Source organism: Argentina silus (assembly GCF_951799395.1).
Source record: "Argentina silus genome assembly, chromosome: 21".
Classification (NCBI taxonomy): Eukaryota; Metazoa; Chordata; class Actinopteri; order Argentiniformes; family Argentinidae; genus Argentina; species Argentina silus.
In genome coordinates, this window is record NC_139675.1 from 13,374,720 (window position 1) to 13,395,403 (window position 20,684).

At 46.8% G+C, this 20,684-nt stretch overlaps 1 protein-coding gene across 1 annotated transcript in view; it reads left to right on the top strand.

Annotated features, from left to right (window-relative positions):
* The window catches only part of fbxo41 (F-box protein 41), a gene marked incomplete at its 5' end in the record, with an annotated part of 39,201 nt that overhangs the window by 11,437 nt on the left and 7,080 nt on the right, over positions 1-20,684 (top strand). The window contains 3 exons of the mRNA XM_083692679.1: positions 6,521-6,728; positions 13,201-13,274; positions 18,677-19,062. Of these exons, the coding sequence (XP_083548805.1) occupies positions 6,521-6,728; positions 13,201-13,274; positions 18,677-19,062 (668 nt within the window). The remainder of the gene's footprint in view (positions 1-6,520; positions 6,729-13,200; positions 13,275-18,676; positions 19,063-20,684) is intronic.

Sequence of the window (20,684 nt, forward strand, 5' to 3'; positions counted from 1 at the left end):
CACTATTTATACAATGGCTTTGTGTTCTACACACACACACATACATGCGCACACACACACACACCTGATTTTCTCTCTCTCTCTCTCTCTCTCTCTCTCTCTCTCTCTCTTCAATGAATTATTACACTCCAATGAATATAAATGCTGAATAATATTGAATTAATGACACATGCGATCATGACAAGTCTGAAAGGACGCTAACATTTAAACGGACTAGATCATGCCTTATTCATCGTGTGTTGTGGATGTCAAGCCCGTCGGGACGCCAAACTCCTGTCCTCAATGCTCCACGCTAGACCGCTCGTGAAGCGTTTCTCCTGTCGTTGTTTTCGTAGACCGTAGTTGTGTTTTTGCCAGCTTTCTACGTTCCTATGCACTTTCCTTCTGTTCTGTTTGTCCCTCTCGGCTCCTCGTCCTCATCGTTATTCTGCGCGACGCTCGTTTCGTGTCGCCACGGTTGCGTGTCGCCATGATCCGCCTCGGAGATCGGTGTGAACGCGTGTACTCTGGGGTCTCCTGTTTCCCCCCCCCCCCCCCCACCTCCCACTCCGTCACCGTCTGCATGTTCATTAGCATCTCCCCATAGGAAACACTGTGGTTAGCTTTCAACCCTGGTGTACTCTACAGTTTAGTGTAATGACATGTTCTAGGGGCACTAGAGGGAACTTATTAGCATTCCAAAGGCACCATTGTAATGAGCTATTCTATTAGTGGTGTGGTGGTGTATTTAAAAGGAGAGTTCAACCAAATTACAAATTTACCTTATGTTGGATACCTTGGAAATAGCCGATACCCACAGAATTGGCTACCAGCGAAGATTTCAGCATGTTTCCTTAGCTGTATGTTAGCGTTAGCATCGTTGTTGTATATACAGAACAGTGACAGTGGTAGAAGGACCCCCTGTTAGCTTAGCATGCTCTAGATAGCTAGCCTGCATCAGTTGGGGTTAAAGAGAGCCAGACTTGGCCTAAAGTGGACTAAGCAGTGGACTTAGAAGTAATGGATTTCTGAGGGAAGATTTCTGAGGGAAGCTTTCAGTCGAAAATCCTGTTTTTATCCCTTCTTCCGTCTTCCTCTCCTCCTGTACTTCCTCATTATTCAAACATTAATATGTTCCCCTTTGTTCTTTCCAGTGACTAATGATACAATAGGGTGTCAACTGCACCTAATCTACCAGAGGGCGAAATGGAGTTGTTAGCATATTGCTTACTCACATCCCAACTGCACCTAATCTACCAGAGGGGTGTCTCAATGGTGTGGCTAGGCGGTTGATATCTGACCTTAATGAATTTTTTTTTCTTTTTTTTTTCTTCTCAGATGTGATGTGCATTCTGGCTCATGAAACGGCCATTTTGTGTCCATCATGGTCAGTTTCCCTTTCATGCCTAACACGTACTATAGCAGTTCAATGGTTATCACTGTCCTGTATGTCATTATCCATTGTTGTGTTCATGTATGAATGGGAGTCTTGTTACCTCATTTCCATTACAAAGGACTACCTAATCACGCCTTTCAAGGTGTTCATCATCTATGTATGTATTATACGTACTGAAGACGACAGGAAACCATGATACATGACACTATTCCCCATCTCATTTCAGTCGTAATTCTTTCCTTCGGACGTGAATGGACTTCTCCAGATGTTCTCTGTGAATTGACTTCTCCAGATATTCACCTCGGTCTCTACAGTTCATATTAAAGAGCTGAAAATGAGTCTGAGTCTGACGGTGATACGTCTAGGCGATGCCCTTTCATCGTCATGGTGCTCTTTCATCGTCATGGTGCCCTTTCATCGTCATGGTGAAACAGATGATATTCATATTGAGTCACCGTGCAGAGACAGACTGACACGCGCTGTCAGCTCCTCTCCATACTAATGTCTGGAATTGAATGTCTTTTTATCAGTCCTATTGTGGAGTGTGGAGTGTGGAGTGTGTGTGTGTGTGTGTGTGTGTGTGTGTGTGTGTGTGTGTGTGTGTGTGTGTGTGTGATGCTCATTTTTATCTGTCCAGTCGTACAGATGAGAGAGCCATAGAGACGCCACTGGGGGAAAGGGACAGTTAGCAAGTCACCTGTGAATGCCATTGTGGGGCAGGTATGTTTCTCTCTCTCTGTGAAAGAGGGAGGGAGGGAGGGAGAGAGAGAAACCCCGCCCTGCCACCTCCCCCTGCCACCACGCCCTGCCACCTCCCCCTGCCACCCCGCCCTGCCACCATGCCCTGCACCCCGCCCTGCCACCCTGCCCTGCCACCACTCCCCGCCACACCCCGCCCTGCCACCTCCCCCTGCCACCACGCCCTGCCACCACGCCCTGCCACCTGTCAAACAGGAGACCAGGGCGTCGTGACGATGCCTGTACCCACGCCGCGGAACTCCCCCTGCTGCGCCATGTCTCAATCAGCGCTGATCCGATACGACTCCGAAAAACGTCTAACCGTCAGTGTGAATTTCCCAGGAAAGTAAGAGACCTGGTTGTGTGTGTGTGTGTGTGTGTGTGTGTGTGTGTGCTCATTTTCGCCTTGCCCTCCTCCTGCAGGCGATACTTTTGAGGGGGACCGGGGGGGGGGGGGGGGAGAGAGACATTGAGTAACGTCTGAAGGCGGAGGTGTGTGTTTTAATTAAGATTGACGACAGGAAAGCAGAGCACCTGATATATTCATATTTCCTTGCGCCTCTGTTTTCACCTGACTGCGTTGGAGTCTGCTGTTCACCGTCTGTCGCCTTTCTGTCTCTCTCTCTCTCTCTCTCTCTCTACCATCTCTGCCTTTACACCTTTCTTCACCCATCTGTCTCCCTCCCACCCTCACTGTACCTTCTCTCACTCCCTCCATCCCCCTCTTTCTCTCCCTCCCTGCCTCACTCTCTTCCACTCTCCCTCCCTCTCCTCCTTTGTGTCCCTCTCTATTTCTGTGACTCTCTATCTCTCCCTCGTCGGCATCCCTCTTCTCCACCTTTCCCCCCCCCGCCCTTTCTCTCCACCTCTACCTCCATATCTCCCCTCCTCACTCCCTTCCTCTATCCATCTCTCTCTCTCTCTCTCTCTCTCTCTCCCCCTCCTCTCTCTTCCTCCCTCTCTCTAACAGATCATCATTCTGGGTTAATCTGCAGTGATGAGTCAGTCAGTCAGTCAGTCAGTCAACATGGTGCATTAATTCCATCAGGGGAGAGCTACAAGGAGGAAAAGAGTGAGAGAGATAGAAAGAGAGAGAGAGAGAGAGAATTCAAATTCTCAAAAGCCTTTATTGACACCAGCGTCAATACAGAACTGCGTCGTCACAGTGACATGCTATACAAACATTCACAAGACAAAACCAACAAGTCAATCACTTGACTCGATCACAAACAAACAATGCAGCACTCCCCCCACCCCCTCCCCGTCAACACAAAACAGGGTTTTTTGAGAGACAGAGAGAGAGAGAGAGAGAGAGAGAGAGATGAGAGAGAGCAGGAGAGAGAGATGAGAGAGAGATGAGAGAGAGAGACAGGCAGACAGACAGAAGCTTTGCAGTGTTGCCTTTATCCCTGTTTTCTCCTGAGGAGGGATCTTACGGCTTGTCATCCAGGCCCCGTCAGTCAGCATCGGCACGTATACAGCAGCGGAAATGATGGAATCAACGCGTTACATTGCAGAGGTGAAAAATCGGAAAAATCGGCACCTTCAGCCTTTCAAACCATCCAAATGTTTTAACACACACATACAGTAAATAATAAATGAGTAAATAAGTAACCTCAAAACTGCAGACACACAGCAGCAGAAGAGAAGAAAAAACAAAACAGAAACAACATTTCCTCAGTGTATTTTCCTCCGTTCACGGTTTTTGACCACAACTGCAAGCGCATCGCCAGAACGCATATTGGATTCGGTGTTGAGCAAACCGTGATTCTACTGCACAAACGGTTACCTCATCTTTAATTCAAGTCTGACGAGACACACAAGGTGAGGAGAAGGAGAAGGAGAAGGAGAAGGAGGAGAAGGAGGAGGAGAAGAAGGAGAAGGAGGAGGAGAGAATCCTACTGTGAAAAGCCACTCTAAAAAAAGGGATTGAATTCCCAAGGTGAAGTCAACCCGATTATACAAACAAAAGCCCGTAAGCGTGTATTCATATGGCATGAAAGGTAGGAGACTCAGTCATCCCTCCCGTTCTCCCTCTCCCTGCCTGTCTCTCTCTCTCTCTCTCTCTCTCTTGACGATGCCGGTGACATCCCATCATTTAGCGGGAAATCAGATCCGGCCACGCCCAATCTCTCAGGCTGTTGTGTGTTGATTGGACCTTTTTTTATTGATGTTGTTGGGGGGGGGGCGACCTGAATCAATGAATCGCTGAAATCCTATTGGTCATCTGCCGTTCACACTTCCTCCTGCTGGACCGGGAGGGAGGGAGGGAGGGAGGGAGGGAAGCAGAGATAGAGAGAGTGAAGGTAGAGAGAGAAAGGGGGGGAAGAGAGAGAGGGAGAGAAAAAAAGGGGGCGAAAAAGGCAGAGAGAGAGAGAGAGAGAGAGAGAGGGAGTTAGAGAGAGAGAGGGAGAGAGAGAGACGCTGCAGGCAGGTAAGGGTCTGTTTGGAGGTGGTTGTGAAGCCTGACTCCTGATCTCTTTAACTGTGAGAATAGAGGCAGACAGCGTGAGTGCCCCCCAGGTCCCTATGGACCACATCGCTGTGTGTGTGTGTGTGTGTGTGTGTGTGGGTGTGTGTGTGTGGCTGAGGAGCAGTTATGGCACGGTGGGAAGGAGATGGGCCGAGGCCCCTGGGAACAAGAGCAAACATGAATTTCTCATCTGTGAGCTGTGGGTGGATACAGTACACACAACATACAAATACAAAATAGCAGGTGACGGATACACTTGAGCGGGTGTTGGAAATGTCAGGACAATTTCCCTGGTCTTGGAGAGAGAGAGAGAGAGAGAGAGAGAGAGAGAGAGAGGAGGATTCTAGCAATGGAGGTTCTGCAAGACTCTCTGGTCTACCTCAGGCTGCACTCATTTGCTTTGTTTCTCTGTGCTCAGAGCTTTCTTGATGAGTGAGGTGGTTTGGAGGCATCGCCTGTAGACAGGCACTCTTTAACCTCCATTGCGGCGAAGAGGTTGATTAAAACTACCCAGAGAGAAGCCTCTCTCTCGAAGAAGAAGAAGCTTATATATTAATATCGTGACATTTGGATATTGCAATATAATGGAATTTCAAGCCTCAAAACTGCAGTCACAAGTACAGTAACCACCAAACCATCAGCTGCTTCTCAGCTCATTCGTTTGATGGAGTTTGATCTCTCTTCTGATTTATTTATTCTCATTTTTCCCCTTTAATCAAACGCTAGTTCTCGTCAGTGTATCTCATCCCGGGGTGGTCTTTGCCATGGAAACAAGGAGACGTTCATTTTGCTTGACGCCAAACATTCTGTAGCCTTGACTTGTCTTTGATTTTTGGGGGGAAATCGAATTTGAAGCTCCTTTCCATACGAATGTCTGTCATTGAATGGATGTGTATCTGTCCTATATGAGAGTGTGTAGTGTAGAGTGTGTGATTTGCGTGCGTGATGTGTGTTTTTATTTGTCCTGTAGTAGAGTGTTGTGTGTGTGTGTGCGTGCGCGCTCGTGTGTGTGCGCGTGTATGTGTCCGTGTGTGTCTGTGTGCGTCTGTGGTCCTCTGTCTCTGTCATCGTCTGGGACAAAGAGTCATCATTCAGCTGTGAAAAGATGACCTTCAGTCATCCGTGGGTTTCGTCCCCTGTCAAACTGTCAGCCGGCGGGCAGGCCTTGTTTAGCTACGCGAAGCTAGATTATTCGGACAGGAGCGGATGCTGCTGTTTATAAGGACGCAGACGCCACGTACACACAGATAAGGGAAGGAAAAGTCCGCTTCGCCCGAAGAACAACTGAAGTATGTTGTCTGTGTGTCCTTCAGGGAATTACAGAATGAAGGTCCACCTCAACGAGCATGAAAAGAGAGGGGGGAGGGAGGGAGGGAGGGAGAGAGAGAGAGAGGGAAAGAAACTGGAGATGAAAAGATATTTAGCTGTGATTTGTGGGTGGAAGCCAACTTAATGCATGTAAATATATGTGTAAAACTGGGACATTGAGTTTGGTAGAATTAATCAGTCAGCTTTTGTTTGTGTGGGAATGTGTGCAAGTGTGTGTGTGTGTGTGTGTCTAAAGTGTACAAAAGGACAGTGAGTGTGGTAATTATAAATCCGTCGTTTTTTGTGTGTGAGAAACAGGGAGAGAGAGAGAGACAGAGATAGATAGTAGTACAGTAGAGAGGACTGATTGTGTATGCAGATCGCCCTACAGTGGTCACTCGCACATGCACTGTGCTGTAGACTTAGTGAATGTGTGTATGTGTGTGTGTGTGGTGCGTGTGTGTGTGTGTGTGTGTGTGTGTGTGTGGTTAAACTTCTTGTTTAAGTTGTGCATGTACTGTTAGTTCCCTGACCATCTGTGTGTGTCGTAGCGTGTGCTTAGGGCGTAACTCCTAGCCTCTAGCTGCATTCGATGACCACCTGTCTCTCCCCCCCCGTCTCCCCAGGGAGGTGTCTCAGATCGACCAGTTCCTCCAGGAGACGGCGGCGCGGGAGGCCAACGCTAAGGTGCGTCTGCAGCAGTTCATCGAGGAGCTGCTGGACCGCGCCGACCGCGCCGAGAAGCAGCTGCAGATCATCAGCAGCTGCGGCACCACGCCCAACGGGAGCCTGGGACGCTGCAGCCTGCAGGAGTCAAAGGGCAACGGACGTCAGGTGAGGAGGGCAGGGGGGGTCGGGGGGGGGGGGGGGGGGGCAGTTGAGGAGGTCAGAGGGGGGTCAGTTGAGGGGGGGGTGTCAGTTGAGGAGGGGGGGGGGGTGGTCAGTTGAGGAGGGCAGAGTTTCAAAACAACGAAAGGGTGTAGACTATTTGACCATGCGACACAGGGACGTGACATGTTGGGACGGCAGGTAGCCTGGAGGTTAGTGAGGCCGGTTAGGAGGTCGCTGGTTCAATCCCCACCCCAGGAGCCGGGAGCCGTATGTCAGCTGGTGACTGGAGGGTTCCTGGCATCATATCTAAGGTGCCTACCACTGCCGTTGTGCCCTTGAGCAAGGCACTGAACCCCCTAACCGCTCCAGGGGGCGCCGAAGATGGCTGACACTGTGCCCAGAGCTCTGTTCTCCCTGGGGGTGTGCTTGTGTGTTGTCTCCGGTGGGGGAGGGGGGAGGGGGGGGGGGGATAGCACATTCCAAACAGTGGAGTGATCAATATGATTGATTGGCAAATAAAACATGGTTTGTTTGTTGTTTAACCACTGAATCACAAACATTGACTGGCGGAAAAGATTTCCGATCCCGATCTATCCAGATGGGAAACTTCCTGTTGACTGACAGGACAGCCGATCGGGGAGGACGGTGTCATCGCCACTGAGACAGCTGTGTCGGCACCTTTTCTGTTTTGAATCATTTATGGCCATTGGTTATATGGATCAGGGTGTCAGTAGTGATGTCACAGGGTAACACCATGATAGACTTCTGTACCGCAGTACCTGATGAATAGTCTTTTTTCTATACATGTAATGGAACATGTATACTTCCATATAAACATATAAATGAATTCCATTACATGTATATATATATATACAGTACCAGTCAAAAGTTTGGACACACCTTCTCATTCAATGTTTTATTTTTATTTTTTATTATTTTCTACATTGTAAATTAATACTGAAGACATCAAAACTATGAAGGAACACATATGGAATTATGTAGTAAACAAAAAAAGTGTTAAACAAACCAGAATATGGTTTATATTTTAGATTCTTCAAAGTAGCCACCTTTTGCTTTGATGACAGCTTTGCACACTCTTGGCAAGGTGTGTCCAAACTTTTGACTGGTACTGTATATCAGTTACTATCGTCAATGGACGTCATTTTTGGTGGTATTGGGATCAAATCCGTTTTTAACTAAGTACAGCATTTTTAAGTTAGTATCGCTAAATGGTTCTGCATTGACGGTCATGGAATGTGACCCTGCCTACGAGGTGAAGCTAAACGTCAATATATCGTGGCGATTAGAAATGGGTTCGGCGGCTGTGTAATGAAACGTGTCATCTCACTGCAATTTTGCATTAAAAATTTGAGCCTGGCTGATAAATACAGGCCTTTCCTGAGAGTACCTAAATACTATTTATATTTTGAGTCCCTAAAAATATATTCCTGAGCGTATAAATATTTAACGAACAGAATTGGAACGAGCACCGGAGTGTGACTATATCGGAATTAGAAAATGAGGAAGGATGGGTGTGTGTGTGTGTGTGTGTGTGTGTGTGTGTGTGTGTGTGTGTGTGTGTGTGTGTGTGTGTGTGTGTGTGTGTGTGTGTGTGTGTGTGTGCGTGCGTGCATGTGTGTGGGGGGCATTCACGTGTGTGTGTGTGGGGGGGGGGGGGCATTCAAACGTGTGTGTTTGTGTGTCTGGGCATTCGCACGTGTGTGTGTATTATATGTGTGTGTTTATATGTGTGTGTTTATATGTGTGTGTTATATGTGTTTGGGCATTCACATGCCTGCATGCTTGTGTGTGTGTGTGTGTGTCTCCTCTGTTCATATCACCCTCCATTTCTACTCATTTTACCAATCTATGTCCAGGATTAGTTCACCCATCATAACCATGCGTCAGTCATTGGGCTGGAAGCTGGATTAATTCAGCTTTCAATTACACCCTGTAGAGAGGCTTTACAGTCACTGACAGATGCTACGGTCGTTTGAAGTTGTTTAGTATTTTGCAGAAACAGGTACGATGACCTCATATCCTGTCAGTAAGACCTCTGGTAAGCCTCAGGCCACTGCTTGGGTGTGTCATTTCAACAAGCAAGGGGTCTGAGACAGAGTTTGACATATTTAGGCAACATGATGATAAGTATTATCTTTACATTTTACATTTATGGCATTTAGCAGACGCCTTTATCCAAAGCGACTTACAACAAATACATTTGTTGAAGTAAGTGAATCATCTATCCATCAGTCATCATCAAGATAAAGTAATCAATGCTCACACCAGGGGCCATTGGCAGTCAGAAGAAGAAGGATTTTTGTATTTATTTTATTTTTGTTATTAACAGGAGAGAAGCCTGGGGAGCTTAGTGGCGTAGCACACTAATGCACTTACCACGTAATCGCAAGGTTCCTGGTTTGATTCCGACCCTCGACCTATCTTGCATGTCATCCCTCCTCTCTCTCCCTCCTTCCTGTCAATCTCTACTGTCTCTATCCCAATAAAGCAGAAATGCCCTAAAAACGTATTTAAAAAAAGAAAAACCCAGCAGTGAAACCTGTACAAGGGGGGTAGTGGGGGTGAAGAGGTCTTTAGGAGGGACCGTTAAGATGTAGCCTGAAGATCTACGGCGGAATCTTTGTTTTGTCCATATAGGTGATGAGAACACATCCACATCTGCCATAACGACCAAGCCGAGTTCTATATCGGTATTACTGTCCATGTTCATCAGCATGATATACGTATGTATGTAATGTTTTAAATACTGATAAAGCCCCTGGCTAAGACACATTTTCAGACTCACAAAGAGCCTATTATTAGCGCGTCGTAGACTGACCCCGAGAAAGACGGCCGGCGCTCGAACCGCAGACCTCTGCGTTACCATGGAAACCGGCGGCCCGCGCTCAGCTCCCAGTGGCCCAGATGACAGCGAGCACGCAGAGCGCAGAGGACATCGGCAGTGGCCCTGGTCCGATTCATATCTCAGAGAGACGGACCAGCTTGTCTCCGTGACTTCTGGAATCTGGGTGAATCACCACCCTGCTCGAGCTCGCCGAAATTAGTCTCCTTTCAAGTGGTTTAATAGTCAAACATTTTTTACAAGCATCGCTGTTAATTAGTTATAGGAGGTTTGTGTGAGTACAGTGTTGTGCTGGGCTGTAATTGTGATGATTTTACAACGTGGGTTTTATTGGGATGTGATTTTATGGGGGGGTCTTTTAAGACTTTGAAAACAGCTATTGATTCACTATCTTGTTCATAACGAGAACAGTTTTGTGATAACAAAGGGATCCATTTTGTGTGGTATTAACACAAGAATAGTCTCACTGAGCCATACCTCAAAACGACACACACACACACACACACACACACACACACACACACACACACACACACACACACACACACACACACAAACAAACCTGTGTCCAGTCACAGACAGGCTGGCATCTTGGCACACTGCCCCCCCCCCTCCCCTTACTGTACTTTAGCACAAGTACAGTAGGAAACAGCCATCACAGAAAGCACCATAGAGATATGATAGGACTGCCATTTGATTGACTGCTGGGATGACTGTTTACATTCATATATCTTCTTTTATATCTTCTTTTAGTTATCCAGGTTCATCTTATTTACACACAATAAGGTTTTCAAGAGGGCAGCAGGCCTGTTCCACGACGACACAAAGAGAGAGAGACAGTTAAACAGAGATAAATGTGTGAAAGAGAGAGAGAGAGAGAATTCAATACAGAAATACTTTATCACAGATACATGCGATACAAATATTTACAAGATAAAACCAATGGGGGGCAGAGGAGGATAGAAGAGAAAGAGAGACAGAGACGGAGAGAGAAAGAGAATTCTGGTCGTGTTTCAGTGTAACTCCAGACTGACAGGGTTGTCCCCTGTGTCTGAGATTGAAGACACATACGGTTCACGTTCCAGTCCATTTCTGGCGATTTGACTCTGCGGTCCTACTGTTCTATGGTTGTACTGTTCTTTGGTTCTATGGTTCTATGGTCCTACTGTTCTATGGTTGTACTGTTCTTTGGTTCTATGGTTCTATGGTCCTACTGTTCTATGGTTGTACTGTTCTTTGGTTCTATGGTTCTACTGTTCTATGGTTCTACTTCTTCTATGGTTCTACTGTTCTATGGTTCTACTGTTCTATAGCTCTGTGTGGATCGGAAGTGAGGAAGTGAGTGAGGTGGATGGTTCTGGCCTGGTTCCTTCCTGGTCTGTTTCCACTGGCGCCGGGCCCAGTCAGAGGTGTGTGTGTGTGTGTGTGTGTGTGTGTGTGTGTGTGTGTGTGCTAGCTCAGCATTGGACAGGTTTGCCTGACTAAGCCCCACCTGGCGTGCACACACACACACAACGCTGCACACCTCAATGTGCAAGATACTACCAGGGCTGTGAGAGAGAGAGAGAGAGAAAGAGAGGGGGAGGGAGGGAGGGCCTTGAGGGAGGAGAGACGGTTGGAGAGAGAGATGAAAAGAAGGAGGAAGAGCCGAAAGGCAGGGAGAGAAAGGGAGTGGTAGATAAAGATGGATTGGGGTAGGGACAGACAGAAAGAGGGTAGGAAAGTGAGAAAAGCAGAGGGAGGGATAGAGACGAGGGGGGGGGGGGGGGGGGGGCAGGTGGAGGGAGGGAGAGGAGGAGGGGGGGCAGTACAAAGGGAGGGGAGACGCAGTGAGTTACCGTATAGTACATAGAGGGAGGGGAAGAGATGGACAGAAAAACAAGAGAGAAAGGGAAATGTGTCAGGGCCACGCCCAAAACCCTCTACACACACACACACACACACACACACACACACACACTCTCACACACACGCTCACACACGCATACACACACACATGCACTCGCATACAACACACAGACATAGACACACACACACACTCTGAATTCCTTCCTATGTTAAATAGGAGGATTACCAACTCTCGCACCTTCTCACCGTGTCTCAGACAGCTCAGACACACTTCCTTAACTCCGGCCAATTAACTGGCATGTTGTCAGAGTCTCGTCCAATCAAAATTAATTATCTTTCCAGCCTCAGACAGTGCCCAGACACAGTAGCTTTGTGTTTCCTCAAATACTCTCAATCTGTCTTTTACCTCAAGGCTTTAAACTGGACTCTGGCGATTCAAGTTATTTTGTCAGTTATTTTTTTTGTTCATGTTGTCAGTGCGTTTCATGTTTAAAAATAGCAGAATGTGTTGTGTGTGACTTATTTATAAGAGCTTCATTCAAATTAGCATTTATTCATGGTTTTCAAAGCAATTTAATCCGTATACTGTAGAGGTCCCTCTTGTCCACTTCCACTACGGTACTTTTATCATATAACATTATAACACATGTTTTCATAAAAGCGAGTTGGACTTAATATTAGACCACGTTTTAGATCGAAACACATTAGGAAACGGGTTTTTGGAGGGAGCTATCACTTTCAGACTTCATTTAGTATGCCCTTTCTATTCAGACAACATGGTTTATCAACTTGGGTAGCTCACAGCCAGCCAGGGCTTGTGGTATGTCCAGAGAAACAACTTCTGATTGATTCTCTTGATTCTCAAACCCGGTTTGATTCACGTGCAGTCGCTGGCTGTTTCAAACCTCTTCATTTGAACAGGAGTGGTTATCCTACTTATTTTGGCCATTGACATTTCGACAGCGACGCTCAAGTGCATGACAGTATTTGTATACCAGCATTTGGCAGAGGACTGTGTTTTATGTGCTTCAGTTTGTAGTGTGACATGTGTATTATAATCTGGGAGCATTGATGAAGTATGTATTTATTTGGTAAATAATTGAGTAGGATGCAAGCCCTGCCAGTGGGCTGTGTTGTTGACCGTTGGCAAACCCTTGGCAGATCGTGACAGAGCAGTAAAGTGAAGGGAAGGCTACAATAACTGAATATGGAGTTCGAGGGGGATTGTTAACTCTGTGAACGCAGTCGCACAGCACGTGCGCGCGCGCACACACACACACATACATACATACATACACACATACACACATACACACACACACACACACACACACACACACACACACATACATACATACATACATACATACATACATACATACATACATACATACACACACACACACACACACACACATACATACATACATACACACGCACACACATACACACACACACACACACACACACACACACACACACACACACATACATACATACATACATACATACACATACACACTCACACACACACACACACACACACACAAACACTCTCTCTCTGTCTCTGTCTCTCTCTCTCTCTCTCACTTTCACTCTCACACACACACGCACGCACACATACACGCACACACACACACACACAGAAGAAGAGTGTCCGCAAACTGTGGAGTGCAATACATCCTGTTTTTTTTTGTTTTTTTTTTAATTCCCTGGGTTTTTAATGTCCATGTGATTGACACTCTCTCGTCTCTTCCCATCCAGAGGAACTCCAGTATCTCAGGGACGTCCAGAGGGATGTACCAGGTGTCTGACCGGCGTTCATCCCCCAGCACGGGGTAAGTCTCTGCCTCCACCACATCGTCCCCCGCACCACCATGTTGTCCTGCTGAGCACTGGACTGAGGAACAATCTGTCAACCATGCAGAAACTGGAGAGGAGTTGTCTGACCCCAGAAGCCCTCACGCAAACACACACGCACACACGCACACACACACACACACACACACACACACACACACACACACACACAGACATGCTGGCACTCGCACACAAACATACAGACACACAGACACACACACACACACACACCAGCACACTTTCACACACAAACAAACACATACACACACCGCCCCACCCCTGCACAGACTCAGGCTCACACACATGCCGAGGATTGTGGGTATAAGATTGAATAACTTCAGTGTTCAGACGACAGACAGGCACAGACACATCAAATAAATAGACAAGAAGTCCTGTTAAAAACCTGCCTCTGTGGTCAGTAGTGTTTGTGTGAACTGTGAAATACACTCTTACGTGGTAAAGTGACAATTTTAACCCAGTGAATCACTCGGGTTGAAATCGTCACAGAGACACCCGCCGACTCCTGTTCCGAGATTCCGACGTTCCTTGAGACCTTCTGTCTCTCAGATATGAATATTAATTTGTTTGCGGCAAAAGTTGCGACAAGACTTTTCTATTTTTACATGCTTGTTTAGTGAGAGACTAAGTCTTTTTTTTCTGAGACTTTTGAATGGAAGTATTCACATTCACGGTTTGGCACTGTATCTGTAATTGGCTCGGTTTTACCCCAAAATGGCGCCGTTTCTCCTCCTCTGCCCCACTTTGCATTACGAGTCAGGAAACTGGCCTTCTTCCATGTTATACACTGCGGTAATGATCTCCACCCTATTAGCCGGCTCCTCTGATTGATCCTCTGAATGATCCTGCCATATTGATTTCTCCTGCATGGCTCATCTGTCGAACGACCTCCCATGCATCGATTCGACGATGTCACTCTCCCAGTCATCGGGGTCGGCGAAAAGGTCTCACGCATGCCTTGCGCGCCCACACTAATTACCCCTCAATTGACAGTCGAATGAAGTCACCCCATTTGACACTGATCTTGAGTCAGATTTGACGCTTTTCTCCACTGAATGGTTCATGTGAGGATATGGGGCGAGGCACTGTACGCTGATCCCAGATCTGATCCTAAGGGCACCTGTTGTACCCCCCGATAATAATATGCTAATTTACAGTAGCTTGACATTCCTGTCACTGTTCTCTGTATAGATCTACCAAGAAGGGTGGAGCGTTCCCCAACGTTCAGATAGAACAGATATGAATTATCTCGTGTGTTAAATTGGGAGTAATGTCATCTCTATACATTACATTTCTATCTGCGACGTTCTGTGTTTCACCATACTGAATACATTCCAGGGTTTACCTCCCAGATTTACATCTAATCCTCAGTAGCCAGACAACCATCTCGAATAACAGCACAGCGGGCCCCCGTAGACTGGACAGGCAGCGTTCCCCAAGGCTGTTTAATCACATTCCCTCTCCGCTCATCTCCCTGATCCCAGGATGCGCCAGTCGTTTCCACGTAGCTGCAACCGCTAATGAGCTGCACCGCGAGACACTTGCGTTTGACGCTAAGACATGTAGCAGGTCTGCACGTCACTGCCGGAAGGCTCCGGGAGGTCCCAGTACTGCTCTGTGGTGTTTCATTGACATTTAAAAAAAAACAAAAAAAAAAACATGTGTAACAAAATCTTTTACTGCAAACAAGTCATGACTCACTCAGAAAGACCCTCTAATCATTCAAACATTGATTCATGGAAGAACAAAGGTATCATTTCACCCTAAAGGGTTCTTGAAGAAATAGCCACTGATGAATTGAATTGAACCCAACTCTTTGATGTGCAGTTTATCTACTGGGCATACTTAATGAAGATACTCTGTAATCATATTTTCTCTGCGGGCACTCAAGTGATGAGAAGCCATTAGCTGCAACGTACAGTGCTAGTGTAATTATGCTCCACGACCATCCCTGCTAACCTTCGGTGCTGTCTACCCGCAGTAGAAGAGATGTTTCTGTGATATTCTTTTCTGTTTAATATTCTGTTAAAACTGGTCTACTGTGGTTTGTGGAGAAGATGCCAGTCTCCCGCTTAGATTAGGAGACATTCAGACAGGAAGGGAAATGAATGATGAAGGTTAGAAGTTGCCCTACTTTTTTACCGAGGCTGAGGTTTTGAAGCTCCTCATTATATTCTGTCTGTTCAGTGGAGGACAAGGAAAAATAGTCTGGTAAGATAGCAATATTACATCTTCGCTAATCGTTCTGTCTCTGTACGGGCTGCTTCAGAAACACTGCTTTCCCCTGTGGTCGAAGACAGACTGTTGTTCATTTTGCCTCGGAGCGTCCCCCCCCCCGCGCGCGCCCCCCCCCCCCCCACACTGGTTTACTTGCTCATGTCGTATTTGACATCAAAGGACCCTCAGGCTTTTTTGCGCTCAAGTAGTTTCCACTGATGTTTTGTTAACCTTGTCACGTAAACTTAAAATGGTTGTTACTGTTTTTTACTACCGTCCATTCAAGTGGATTTTCTCCGATTAGGGACAATAAAAACCTCTTAAGATAAAAAATAAAAAAATAAAAAAAATAACAAAGGCTGTTAAACCAGAATATATCACCAAGTGATATATTGAAGACTTTTATTTTACATTAACTGAAGTCGCAGATAACCTTCCCATTTTTTGTACAATATTATACAATATATGTATAATATATGTACAATAAAACGACTCAATTATTATTCTTTTTTTTTTTTTAAATGTACAGGTTCTAATTCAGGCTAGAAAGACAGATGTTTGCTGGGGCCTGGTATGAATGAAGATGTCCATGAGGAGACTCAGCAGTGAGCCAGCACACTCACAGACAGGACTGCTGTCAACAAAAGCATGTGGTCAGCACCAGTCTACCTGATCCAGATATAAAGAGAGTTGGTGTAACATTACTACAGTAGGCTTGATGAACTTGATACATTTAAAAAAAGACCAATATAAATACAATACAGTAAAAAAAAGACCCTCTATAAGTATTGGAGAGGAAGCATTTTGTTTTCTTTACTCCCAACAGTTTGGATTTGAAATCAAATAATGACTATTCTCACCCTTTTAATTAAATGTTTTCCTTTTTCAGATTGGTTTCACCATTTAGAAATTACAACCTTTCTTATACATACTCCCCCTATTTCAGGGAACCAGTAGTGTTGGAAAATTGGCTTGACAGGTGTTTGTGGTTTAGTTATGTGTGTTCCGTCACATCATTTGTGCAGGCATAAGAGAGCTGTCAATGTCTAGTCTTGATTCTAGCCTTTACGTTTTCCTTCTGCTATTGGTGTCTGTCAACATGAAGACCCAAGAGTTGTCACTGCATGTCAAGGAAGCCATTATTGGGCTGAGAAATCAGAAATAAACTATCATAAACATATCAAAGATGGCTGCAGTACAGGCCTGGCAGAGCATCACCAGAGAACACACCCAGTGTCTGATGGGGTCAATGGGGCGCAGACTTCAGGTAGTTTTTGCATGCAAAGGATTGTCGACCAAATATTAAACATGAGTGCTTTATTAGGACATTAGTATGCTTTAGTATGCTTTTTGTCTTATACTTTTGGAGCGCTGAAATAGGGGGAGTATGTTTTTTTTTAATATTGTTCTTTCTAAATGGCGAAACCAATCTGAAAGAAAAAAAACATTGATTAAGACAAAATGCTTCCTCTCTCCAATACTTGCAGTACAGATGGAGGTCACTGTATGTCTCTTTCTGATGACTGAAATCACGGGCAGCAGAATGAATTATTGAAATTGCGAGGAAAAAGACTATTTAGATCAGGAGAAATCGACCCTACAGTACGTTGACATTGACATGAAGATGAACGCATCGTGTACACATATCATTTGATCATATTCTCGATGAATCGATCGATGGATGTAAACACACTGCATTTAAATCTCAAACGTTAATGTGTGTCATTTGACGGAAATGAACAGAACCACAAATAACAAAACAGTTAGAATAATCGAATATAATATATGACGTTGAGTTGGAGCTTTTATCCAAAGGGACTTACATTGCGGTGAGTGTATACATTTTACAGTACATGTGGTCCGAAGCGTTGTTAGCGCCATGCTCTACCGACTGAGCCACGGAGAGGATCACCTCTCCACCTACCTACTCAAGCTCATCCTATATACCCTGCAGTCCCCCAGAGCTGCTTCAACAAGGGGGGAGAGAGAACCAAAGGTCAGTGCTTTGGCTGAGCTGAACAGTTGCGGCAGAAGACCGCACGCCGCCGACACTCTCTCAAACCGTAGGATTACAGCCGGCCAAAAAACTGGGTTGCCATGGTTTCCGCAGCCTATTTCCATCCCCCCAAGAGAGAGACAAAAGAGTCCCTTGTCGGATTCACAACTTCCACAAAGAAAAAAATCATTTGAAATCGACCCTGCCGACGACAAGGATTGTTTTTTCGTGGGATTGTTTTTGTTTTACCCGCAGTAACTGCACCGTTAAGACACGTGAAAACACTTGTCCTGAGTCGTAAAGGGTTTTGTTGAAGTGTGTCTCTCTCTTAAGTTTCCAGAGACATTATTGAGTAGCGGTGTCTGGCGGTGCGGTGACAGAAGAGGCCAGCTGAACTCCCCGGTGGAGATACGACTAAACCCCTCTGATGCCGCGCCTGTGTCTTGGCCCTCTGGCCGGGGCGACACTCCACAGAGTCCTAGCGGTCCCTGGAGACGTTAGATATACGGAGAGATGTTTGATCACTTATCTCTGTCATCGATGCCTCCGCATGAAATGATGTTATTACTCTACTGCCAAAGATGTTCTTCAGAAGCAGCCTGAAAAACAGGAAATGATCATTTTTCTTGTGCACCGTGACAAGAAAGATGCTCAAATGCTACTTTTATGCCAGCGGGGCCATTTTTGAGGGGTATTCATTCATATTGATGTTAATATTCACACTCAACTCTCATCCAGCAGATTATTACTAGGTTAAGTGGACTCCTCAGGCACTTGTCCTGCCCTAACTCGGTACTGCATGGGGAATCAAGTACAGCTATGGTATCAGTGTCACTTCTGGATTTAAAATGATCCTCTCAACTCTTCAGCTCACTACAAGTTCCCTTTGGGAATGTGTTCTTCCACATATTTACTATTCAGTGTGTGAAATATGTATGGAACCCTATGTACCCACTCTATTCCCTCAGGAAACTGTGATTCCAGCATAACGGTTACCAATGACTATTTACAGTAGATGTCGGTGTATTAAGTCTGACTTCTGCCCCTTCTCCTCTCCTCTCCTCTCCTCTCCTCTCCTCTCCCCTCACCCTCACCCTCACCCTCACCCTCACGCTCCACCATTTCCCTCCCTCCCTCTCCCCTCTCCAGCGCGTCGGGCCGGGTCAAGTCGGTGTCCCAAGGCTCGGGGGTCTACGACAGTGACAGCGTGGAGATGCACCCCATGGAGGAGTGTCCCGAGGGCCAGTACTACCACGTCCAGTGTCGGCTGGGCGAGGGGGGAGGCGGGGGCTGCGGCGGGGGAGGGGGCTGCTACGAGCGTTCCCGTAGCTGGGGGCTCCGGAAGCAGGCCATCCAGAACTGGCAGCGGCGGCCGTACCGGAACAGCACGGAGGGGGAGGAGGGGGACGTGTCGGACGTGGGCTCCCGAACCACCGAGTCGGAGGCGGAGATGTGGGAGCAGGAGAGGAGGGCCACGGCCGAGGTCCAGCAGTCTGCAGCCCCAGGCGGCAGGTCCGGGTACCGCCTGGGCACAGGTAAGGAGGCTACGCAGCTCACGTTGACCTGTGTTTTGACCTTTATAGAAGGACGGACACACACACAAACACACATAGGCACACACACACACACACACACACACACACAGAGACACATTGTGCCTACTGTATATCCCTGGCTAACAGTCCAGTAGGTCACAGAAGGACAAGGTATTTAGGTCAGGGTGAGTCCCAGCTGTCGAGGAGGCTGGCCACAGAACAGTGAGAGGCCCGTGTCACCCACGGATGACTAATGACCAGACTGTCCTAGACACTGACTCTGGATCAGCCCTGGGCACTGTCACAGAGAGATGATGAATCACACCTGACTGCCCTGCTCACATACACACACACACACACACACACACCTAATACACACTAGGGAACAACCTAAACCAATAGACTGTGTGTGTGTGTGTGTGTGTGTGTGTGTGTGTGTGTGTGTGTGTGTGTGTGTGTGTGTGTATGTATGTGCGTGTGCGCGTGTCCATGCATATGTGCACGTGTCCATGCATATGTGCACGTGTGTGTGTGTGTGTGTATTCTCACATTAGTACAGTACTCCAGAGTGCACTGTGTGTGTGTGTGTGTGTGTGTGTGTGTGTGTGTGTGTGTGTGTGTGTGTGTGTGTGTGTGTGTGTGTGTGTGTGTGTGTATGTATGTGCGTGTGCGCGTGTCCATGCATATGTGCACGTGTCCATGCATATGTGCACGTGTGTGTGTGTGTGTGTATTCTCACATTAGTACAGTACTCCAGAGTGCACTGTGTGTGTGTGTGTGTGTGTGTGTGTGTGTGTGTGTGTGTGTGTGTGTGTGTGTGTGTGTGTCCTCGTGAGCCTTTACGATATGATATAGCCAGCTGGTAAACACACTTCTGTTCTCCAGCTCCAGCTCCAACGCAACCCACTGCTAGCATCCATCTTTCCCTTAATTACCTCTCCTCGCCAAACTTCCCACAATCCCTGGCTGCCGCCTCGCATTGTGTCATCATCAAGTCGCTCCGGCACGCGGCGTTGGTGGAGAGAGAGAGCAGGTGCAGCGTCAAACTCGGGGCAGAAAATGCCCCTTTCCACTTCCCGAGTTCTTATTGGCCCTCACGAGGATCCAAATAAGGTCATCCATCCAGACGCATCAACGTGTCAATGACACGATTCGCGATGACGTTTGTTCGCCATCTTGGATTCTCAGAGCATTTTTGCCTGCCAGGGAAAGAGAACATATCAACATGTTGTCACACACTGCTTTCCATCCATCACAGTTTGATTGTTGGCGCATTTGCCGGTCGTGTGTGTGTGTGTGTGTGTGTGTGTGTGTGTGTGTGTGTGTGTGTGTGTGTGTGCGTGTGTGCGTGTGTGCGTGTGCGTTGCTTCTAAAGCCTTCTTTCTCCCAAGGCCAAGAACGATGACTCATCAAGGACCGATGCCTGCTGGGAGAAATGTGCTGGAATTTGATTGGTCTTCACGCGGTGATGTCGGCCAATACAGTAGAGATGTTTAAAATAGGAGATCATTCTCATGCTTTCTAAATCTCCTGGGTTTATCGCTGTCTCTCAGGTTGATCGTTGGTGCCACCATGTGGACATGTGTGGAATTTAATTCCAATATATTTGTGAGTGGGATGGT